We start from the raw sequence: 10,000 nt of genomic DNA on the forward strand, positions 1-10,000 counted from the left end.
GTGTGTATTATACAGTGTGTTGTGTGTATTATACAGTGTGTATATACAGTGTGTATATACAGCGTGTATGTACAGCGTGTATGTACAGTGTGTATATACAGTGTGTATATACAGTGTGTATATACAGTGTCTATGTACAGTGTGTGTGTACAGTGTGTGTGTACAGTGTCTATGTACAGTGTGTGTACAGTGTGTATGTACAGTGTGTATATACAGTGTGTATGTACAGTGTGTGTATGTAGTGTGTATATACAGTGTGTATATACAGTGTGTATGTACAGTGTGTATGTAGTGTGTATATACAGTGTGTATATACAGTGTGTGTGTATACAGTGTGTATATACAGTGTGTGTGTACAGTGTGTATATACAGTGTGTATATACAGTGTGTGTGTACAGTGTGTATATACAGTGTGTATATACAGTGTGTATATACAGCGTGTATGTACAGCGTGTATGTACAGTGTGTATATACAGTGTGTATATACAGTGTGTATATACAGCGTGTATGTACAGCGTGTGTGTACAGTGTGTATATACAGTGTGTATATACAGTGTGTATATACAGCGTGTATGTACAGTGTGTATATACAGTGTGTATATACAGTGTGTGTGTACAGTGTGTATATACAGTGTGTGTATACAGTGTGTATATACAGCGTGTATGTACAGCGTGTATGTACAGTGTGTGTATACAGTGTGTATATACAGTGTGTATATACAGCGTGTATGTACAGCGTGTATGTACAGTGTGTATGTAGTGTGTATATACAGTGTGTATGTAGTGTGTATATACAGCGTGTATATACAGTGTGTATGTACAGTGTGTATGTAGTGTGTATATACAGTGTGTATGTAGTGTGTATATACAGTGTGTATATACAGTGTGTGTGTATACAGTGTGTATATACAGTGTGTGTGTACAGTGTGTATATACAGTGTGTATATACAGTGTGTGTGTACAGTGTGTATATACAGTGTGTATATACAGTGTGTATATACAGCGTGTATGTACAGTGTGTATATACAGTGTGTATACAGTGTGTGTGTACAGTGTGTATGTACAGTGTGTATATACAGTGTGTGTATACAGTGTGTATATACAGCGTGTATGTACAGCGTGTATGTACAGTGTGTATGTAGTGTGTATATACAGTGTGTATATACAGTGTGTATGTACAGTGTGTATGTAGTGTGTATATACAGTGTGTATATACAGTGTGTATGTACAGTGTGTATGTAGTGTGTATATACAGCGTGTATATACAGTGTGTATGTACAGTGTGTATGTAGTGTGTATATACAGTGTGTATGTAGTGTGTATATACAGTGTGTATGTAGTGTGTATATACAGTGTGTATATACAGTGTGTGTGTATACAGTGTGTATATACAGTGTGTGTGTACAGTGTGTATGTACAGTGTGTATATACAGTGTGTGTGTACAGTGTGTATATACAGTGTGTGTATACAGTGTGTATATACAGCGTGTATGTACAGTGTGTATGTACAGTGTGTATATACAGTGTGTATGTACAGTGTGTATATACAGTGTGTATTTACAGTGTGTATATACAGTGTGTATGTACAGTGTGTATATACAGTGTGTATGTACAGTGTGTATATACAGTGTGTGTGTGTGTGTGTACAGTGTGTATATACAGTGTGTATATACAGTGTGTATGTACAGTGTGTATATACAGTGTGTATATACAGTGTGTGTGTGTGTGTGTGTACAGTGTGTATATACAGTGTGTATATACAGTGTGTATATACAGTGTGTGTGTGTGTGTGTACAGTGTGTATATACAGTGTGTATATACAGTGTGTATGTACAGTGTGTATGTACAGTGTGTATGTACAGTGTGTATATACAGTGTGTATGTACAGTGTGTATATACAGTGTGTATGTAGTGTGTATGTAGTGTGTATGTACAGTGTGTGTGTAGTGTGTATATACAGTGTGTATGTACAGTGTGTATATACAGTGTGTATGTACAGTGTGTATATACAGTGTGTATATACAGTGTGTATATACAGTGTGTATGTACAGTGTGTATATACAGTGTGTATGTACAGTGTGTGTGTACAGTGTGTGTGTGTACAGTGTGTATATACAGTGTGTATATACAGTGTCTATGTACAGTGTGTGTGTACAGTGTGTGTGTACAGTGTGTATGTACAGTGTGTGTGTACAGTGTGTATGTACAGTAGCCTCCTGGTATACACTGCTGCTGCTGCTGCTGCTGCTGTTTCAGGATCAAGACACTTTTTTGGGTGTTTCTTCTCTAATTTGCATAAATAAGATATCACTTTATTAATCCTCCTTTTCAGAAACTCTTTTTTCTCCAGAAATACTGAGAGCGTTCACATGTGCGATACAGATTTCACTTTAAAAATAGCATGTTTTAATTAACAGCCGAGGTCAGTATGATTCTGAGTTGATGCCTATTAGTTGGTGCTGAGCTGACAACACTCTTCCAGATCTCATGCAGATATGAGCACACTCAGATCCAACATTAAGTCACCTCAGTGGGATAAACTGAAGATTAGGAGACTGAAGGTAGGACCTGAAGGTGTGTGTGGAGCCAGGCTGCAGGCTGTGACACGTCTGAACAGTCGTACTGTTCACGCCGCCTCTGTAGCGACTCCCTGGACCAACAGCGCCTCGTGCTCTCTGTCGTGTTCCACAGACTCTGGCAGACAAACACTTGGCGCAGCACAAAAGCCGTTTAAAACTAGGCAAGTTCTTCTTCTTCACACTGATTTGTCTCGTTGCTCTTCACCATCCCCTCTCTGGAGTCGCAGGAAGCTTCCTGCACTGCGTTCAGCGGAGCGATGCAACACGCTGCTGCTGCTGCATCCTATTCAACAGATTCAGCATGTGTTTCATATTCAACAAGCATTTGTTCTACTTAACAAATCTGCAGCTGCACAGTGAAGATTACAAGTTATAATCTGCTTTAAGAAACATTCTGTCAGATACAGTTATTTACTGAAGACTGACGCTGTCACCCTCATGAACATGAAGACACCAGAGGAAACAGCTTCATCCACTGGTGACAGAATCCACCTTCCAGCACATCCACCGTTAATTAACAACACGGCATATCTCGTTAGTTTAACCTGTACAAAACATTACGTGTTAAAACATTCAGTAGCACTTTTACAGGTGTTATATGCAAGACGATTTACCACAACAGCTCGTTTCACACATCAGCTTCTGTACAAATTAAACAAATGAGAACTAATATTTGAATTATGAGGTTGAGATGTTTGTTTAAGACGTAGGAATACTTCATCACTGCTGTGTGGGACTATTTCTCTGACAGGAGCGAAACAGAGTCTGTTAAACCTAACAAACACTGTATGTTACTGCATCCTGGTGTTTCAGCTTTGCCTGGGTCCGTGTTCTTCTTCTGGGTGCAGTAAGAGATTGTGGAGGAAGATGGCTGATGGCTGCCATGGTGGAGGGACACTTTGGGCCTGGCGGGCCTGAAGGCGGGTCACTGTAGTTCTGTTGTGCGTCTGCCACACAACATTAGCAATTTTACCAAAAGTTGAAGAGTTTCTTCAGAGCTTCAGCCTTTTGACCTCGTTAGAACAGTTCCTATTTCACAACAACGATCATACTGGGAACAGAGCAGCACTTCTACTTTTATGCAGCAATCACATCAGTTTCACTTCTGGCAGCAGAACTCTTCAGTGCTTCCTAACAGTATCATGAGGTGTGTTTGCAGCAGGAGCTGCTCTATTAGAGAAGCACTCTGGGTAAATAAAGGCTAATGGAGGCCAAACTCCCCAAATCCCTCTCAGAATCCTCTCAGGCTCTGATATTGGACATGATCACACTGTAGCCCACTAATCAAGTCATCCTGCCTCGTCTCTCACCTTATAAAGCTTTGTTGCTCCTGATTACTCATCAGCCGCCTCACACTCATCGTGTCAGGCCCGCCGCAGCATCTGTAAGTCATGCTGAGTCCGGTCCATCGGGGAGCCGTGAAACACAACCGGGTGATGATGAGGAGGATGTTTGAGAAGGAAAGAGATGAGCTACAACACAGCCCCGCTTCTCTCACAGCGGCTGAAATATGCAGGATAACACAGTGTTACCTGCGTGTACACACACACACACACACAGTGTGTACACACACATGACACCACACAGGTGGATTCACAATCTCAGAAACACACACACACTTCATTTCTGTCCACTCCACGTTATTAAAGCACTAACAGCCACACAAGTGTAACAAAGCATCTGGCGTGGTGACACTTAGCTGGTCGTCAGGCACAACAACAAGTCGATTGTTAAGTGTGAGCAGATCTGCCACACACACACACACACACACACACACACACACACACACACACACACACAGAAAGCTTCAGGTGAGATGTGGAGCTCCTCCATCAGCCTGCTGGGTTATTGATCAGTGTTGAGACGGAGCTGCTGATTAATCAGGAGGCTGAAACCAATCAAGTCCATTACAGACACACACTCATACTCAAAGACACAAACACAGACTCCCAGCATGCACCCTGCCTGATCAGAGGACGCCTGTAATAACGAATGCTGCAATGAAACCAGAAGGTTTTCTTCACCACACCCATGAAGCACATTACTGAGTTGCATCATTCTATCATAAAACATTATAAATGAGAAGTTGTTGTGTGTGAAATCCGTCACAGAGGGAAGTTCAGCCGGACCGTCTCCACTGTAACCACGAGGAGGTGGATGCAGCATGAACGTGTGTTCACCTGCGCGTGTGTTCACCTGCGCGTGTGTTCACCTGCGAGTGTATTCACCTGCGAGTGTGTTCACCTGCGCGTGTGTTCACCTGCGAGTGTGTTCACCTGCGCGTGTATTCACCTGCGCGTGTGTTCACCTGCGCTGCTCCTCGCCGCCTCACACACCTCCACGCTGTTCAATATAACCTGCAGTGCTTCGAGGAAAATGCTTCCACAGTGCGATTCATCACTTGCGTCTGCTCTGCTCCGTCTGCCTGCAGCTACACTGACCTTTCACCATGATTAATATCACACGGACGCTTCTTGTATTGCTCTGTGCACTCGTCTTATGCCAACGCCACAACATGGAGGTGCAGCGCGGCGCCGTCCGGACGCTGCTCACTGTTCAATGACCTGATTATTCATTCAGCTGTAGATCTTTTTTAAAAATAAGTAACAACCATCTGTTCTTGTGTTGTATCCTGACACATATACTGAATCTTGAATCTGATAGTTTTGTAAACTGGTATATAAACAGTCATGCTGCAGGACTGGACCTCACAGAGCTGAGCAGAAGAATAAAGGTTTCTCAGGAGCAGACGTCAGAGAGGAATATATATCGTCTGATTGGCAGACGTGTTCCTGTCCTCTGCCTCGTCATGATGGCATCTATCACAGCCTTTATTTTATTATTTTATGCAGATTTGTATTGTTATGCAAATGTTTCGGTTACTTATCTCATTTCAGTTCTGCTGACTGGGCCGGTCCGGAGCCAGCAGTCAGAGTTCTCATTAGCATCCAGAGGTTTGTTAATGTGATTGTGCTGTTGAGATTCTGCACAGTGTTTTATGACACTTTTAACTTAAGAAGAAAAGTAAAGAAAATAAAGTCAGACTGTAAAGTGTGAAAACTAATGAATTAAACCTAATTAAACCCACAGAAGTCGGTCACTACTTTACATGATTGGAGGTGCTGAGTAGAACTTGATAGAACCTCAGCTGTGTGCATTCAGAACCAACAGATCCACAGAGGATGCTGATCCACCACACTGCACACAGCCTGCCCCTCATTAGTCATACCTCTAATCATTCATTTGTACATTTTGCATCTCACAGCTGATACGATGGAAAGCTTTCATCCCACAATGTGAAATCACAGTAACCCCAGAAAGTTGGACTCACCTCTTGATTCTGGGCTGGTTCTTGTTCCTGGTCGGGCTCCTCAGACGTCTCTGCCACCTCACCGACTCCAACGAGCAGCTTGTTTCTATCAAACAACATAAATTAAACAAGGGGGCGATGACGCCATCCGCTAGCAAGCTCCACATGAACTAGTTCAGACAGCAACCCAGATATACAAAGACGGAGGGAAGGACGGGGGAGACGACGGGAGGCAGAACTGAAACTATAGGAAAGAGATGTGAGAGGAGCGTGATGCAAACAGGAGCGGGAGGAGAGGCGAGGGAATACCAGACGCTGCAGACGGACAGAAAATGATGGAGGCAGAGAGGCACAGAGTGGAAGAGCAGAGACGAGAATAATGGAAAACGCTGAGGCTCTGTGAGCAGGTGGAATGAGAAAGCTGGGAGAGGATTAAGGAAATGAATGGAAGACAAATCCACTAATGCAGATACCATGTAGCCTCAGCGGGAGGACCGACGCGGCGTGTTCTGCCCTGCGCTGCGCCGCTCCATCCAATTTCCCTCCTCTCATCACTGTCAAAACAAAACAAATCAAATCTTTAAGCAGGATGGATGACCCACTCTGTGTGAAAGAGGGAAACAGAACCATGGAGCAGAGCTGCAAGACGGGTCAGCTGACCCAGTGACTGTCATACACAACATCAGCACCATTTGCTGTGATTAGCAGGCTGACAAGCATCTTACAGACGCCTCAAATATAAATACTATAAAAATAATGTAAAGCATATTGTGTAGCGTAAAGTATATAATGAGGTTCTGTAACTTTGTAAATCAATGTATGATTTCATTACAAAGATTATTAATTTAAATTTACATAAAAACTGTTTTCAAATCAAGTTTTAACTGACAGAAATAAAAATAAATTCATAAAGTTTTACTCACAATATAATTCAACACAATGAGAGAACAATTTAGCGTCAATTCACTAAAATGCTTAGAAGCTAGCTGTGTTGAAACGTCCACATGATACAGTTCTGCCTGTCTGTCACTGTCATGTCTAAGTTTATCACAGAAGGCTAATGTGAGTTTAACTGACAATATTCTTCCTTCAAGCTAGCTGCCTGCTATGTTAGCTTGCAGCTGAAGAAAACTCACCTTTCTCATCATTCCTGCTGATTCTTTTCACTCCCTGTTCTACTTTTTCCTGTTTGTATTTTCTGATCTCTTTTTAGTCAGTGTCCAGTGTCAGTCACCTCTTTGAACCATTTCAGTCTGGCTTTCGTCCCCTTCACAGCACTGAGACAGCCCTCATGAAAATCACAAATGACCTTTTGATGGCATCTGACTCTGGTTTACTCTCCATCCTGGTTCTCCTCGACCTCAGCGCAGCCTTCGACACCGTCTCTCCTGACATCCTCCTGGACAGGCTGGCCTCCACTGGAATCACTGACATCTCTCTGGATTGGCTGAAATCCTACCTCACTGTCACAATTTGTCCAACTCAAGAACCAAAGATCTTCCTCCTCTCCAGTCTCCAGCGGTGTTCCCCAGGGCTCTGTCCTTGGCCCCTCTCCTGTTCACTATTTACCTTCTGCCCCTTGGACACATTCTCAGGAAATTTCATATTCAATTCCACTGCTATGCTGACGATACACAGCTTTATATCTCCACCAAGCCTACTTCCACTCTACCACCCACAGCTCTATCCAACTGCTTACTGGAGATTAAAGCACAACCCCTACTCCATGTCCATCAACAATTCCTCTGTCCTACCTTCACCCCAGGTAAGGAACCTGGGTTTCATCCTGGGCGGCAGCTTAACCTTTGAAGCCCACATCAATAATGTTACCTGGTCTGCATACTTCCATCTACGTAACACCAACCGCCTCCGTCCCTCACTCACACCAGCCTGCACTGCTGTTCTCGTAAACACCTGGTTACATCTCATCTGGACTACTGTAGTTCTCTCCTGCATGGTCTTCCTCAGAAATCACTCCATAAACTCCATCTGGTCCAGAACGCAGCGGCCCGTATCATCACCAGAACTCCCTCTGCTGAACACATCTCTCCGGCCCTGCAGCAGCTCCACTGGCTCTCATCAAATCCTGCATTGATTTCAAGATTCTACTCCTCACTTTCAAGATCCTTCATAACCTGGCACCATCATATCTCTCTGAACTGATCCATACCCACACACCCTCCTGCACTCTCTGATCCTCTTCTACCATCCAGCTCTTTACCCAATACGCCAACCGAACCACCATGAGGTCACGAGCTTTCAGCCGATCTGCCCACAGCCTCTGGAACTCTCTCCCACCACACATTCACACTCCTGACACTGTCTCCACGTTTAAATCTCGCCTGAAAACACACTTATTCTGCGTGGCTTACTCTGTATCAGACTAATCATATAAGCACACTCCTGCCTATTCTCTATTCCACTCTATTGCATATTCTCCCCCCTGCAGAGCATGGTAGAGCCAGCATCAGATAACAGATCTGATCCAAGATGGCGGCACACGGATCAGGAAGCCCTGTGTCTGTCCAGGTTCTGCGACCCGCCCGGACACTGTGTTACTCAGGATTATCATGTTTACTCTTCATCTATAGCCCACATTTATTACTGCTCATTACACGCACACTGTACACTCTGTATCTTCATTTAGTACTGCCAGTAATATTTATATACTGTACACACTGTAACTAGACCTGCTAACACTTGAACACACTTTACAGCTTTTGTTTAAACTTCTGGTTAGACTTTAACTGCGTTTCATTGTCTCTGTAGTTGTACCAGTTTGTCCAAACACACACACACACCTTCAGTTCCTGTCGTCCTGTACAAGTTAAGGTTGTGTATTTAGCTGGTCTCTACGGACTTCTGTGTTACATTATGAATAAATCAGTGACGAGCTTTACAGTACGGCTCTGCAATGTATGGTGGTGTTACCATGACAACTAAGTGAAGCGTGTAAATATGTTTAGCTGCCGGCAGAGCTGCACAGTGACGAACACAAACTGATTAGCCAACACGGCTTCGTTAACTGCACATAATTACAGCTGCATTAAGATAATGCATGTTGTTATGATGGCCAATGTTACCTAATGATCTATTATTTAGTTGCAGCAATCTGTGAATAATTAAAAACCTAAACTGGCTCAAATCTGTATTATCATTCAGGAGAGCTGAAGGGGACGTGTCTGAGGAACAGAACATCAAACCAGAACTATGGTCCTGTTTCCTCAGCCGGAACCAGTCAGGGTCCGTTTATGCTCTCATGTGAGGGAAAGCTATTCATTAACCGTCATTAGGCAGCATAATGACAGGCGTGTACCTGCACACCCCTTAAAGTTCACATATGGAGTACATATGTTTCACATGTACAGCTCTACATCAGCTCTGTGAGCGAGCACACACACTCCACCACATGAAGCGCCTCCCTGATAGATGTATTAGAGGGCTGTGTGTGTGTGTGTGTGTGTGTGTGTGTGTGTGTGTGTGTGTGTGTGTGTGTGTGTGTCCACTAAAGTGGAGGCAGATGTTAATTACAGCTTTTAACCTGCTATTTAAATATACAGTTTGTTCTTCAGCGATGTTATTTCTGCCTATTTTCAGCTGTATGACAGACGCAGTGAGCTTCTGCTCGCTGGCTGTCTGGTGAACATGAAGTCGAGCCAGCAGACGGAGAACTGAGCTCATTTAAAGATACAGGAAGTCAGCCTGGCTCCGTCCAACAACCTCCACCTGCAGCGTCTCTACAGCTCAGTGCTCAGAACATATATTACAGATTATAAATGTGTTGTTTATAATGCAGGACCACTGCAGCGAGGACACAGCTTCTGTACATGGGCCCGCTCCACCCACTGAGCTGATGGCGCCCCTCTAGAGGAACTTTGACCTGCTTTCCTTCTGTATGCTAAGCTAAGCTAACTGCTACTACCTGTAGCTTCATATGTATCATACAGGTGGTGTAGATCTTCTCAGTGCATTTCCTGCTAATATCAAACTATTCCTTTAACATTAAGAGGTCCAATTCTTACTTCTCACAAACTATTACATGGTGAAATGATGTTTCCACATCAGTCCTGGTCGGGCTGTGTTTGTGTTTCTCTCCACCAGAGAAAGGCAG

General features: G+C 43.6%; 1 protein-coding gene across 2 annotated transcripts in view; it reads right to left on the minus strand.

Moving 5' to 3' along the window:
- Positions 1-6,509, minus strand: part of LOC115589146 (sodium/calcium exchanger 1-like) — a 23,603-nt gene extending 17,094 nt beyond the window's left edge. The window contains exons 1-2 of one of the 2 annotated variants that reach the window (XM_030429875.1): positions 6,363-6,509; positions 5,911-5,995 (exon numbers count right to left, since the gene is read on the minus strand). In XM_030429875.1, the coding sequence (XP_030285735.1) occupies positions 5,911-5,995; positions 6,363-6,441 (164 nt within the window). In that variant the 5' untranslated portion in view covers positions 6,442-6,509. The remainder of the gene's footprint in view (positions 1-5,910; positions 5,996-6,362) is intronic. The other variant, XM_030429876.1, reaches the window with a different exon arrangement.
- Between the last annotated feature and the right edge of the window lie 3,491 nt (positions 6,510-10,000).

This window comes from Sparus aurata, chromosome 10 (genome assembly GCF_900880675.1).
Source record: "Sparus aurata chromosome 10, fSpaAur1.1, whole genome shotgun sequence".
Taxonomy (NCBI): Eukaryota; Metazoa; Chordata; class Actinopteri; order Spariformes; family Sparidae; genus Sparus; species Sparus aurata.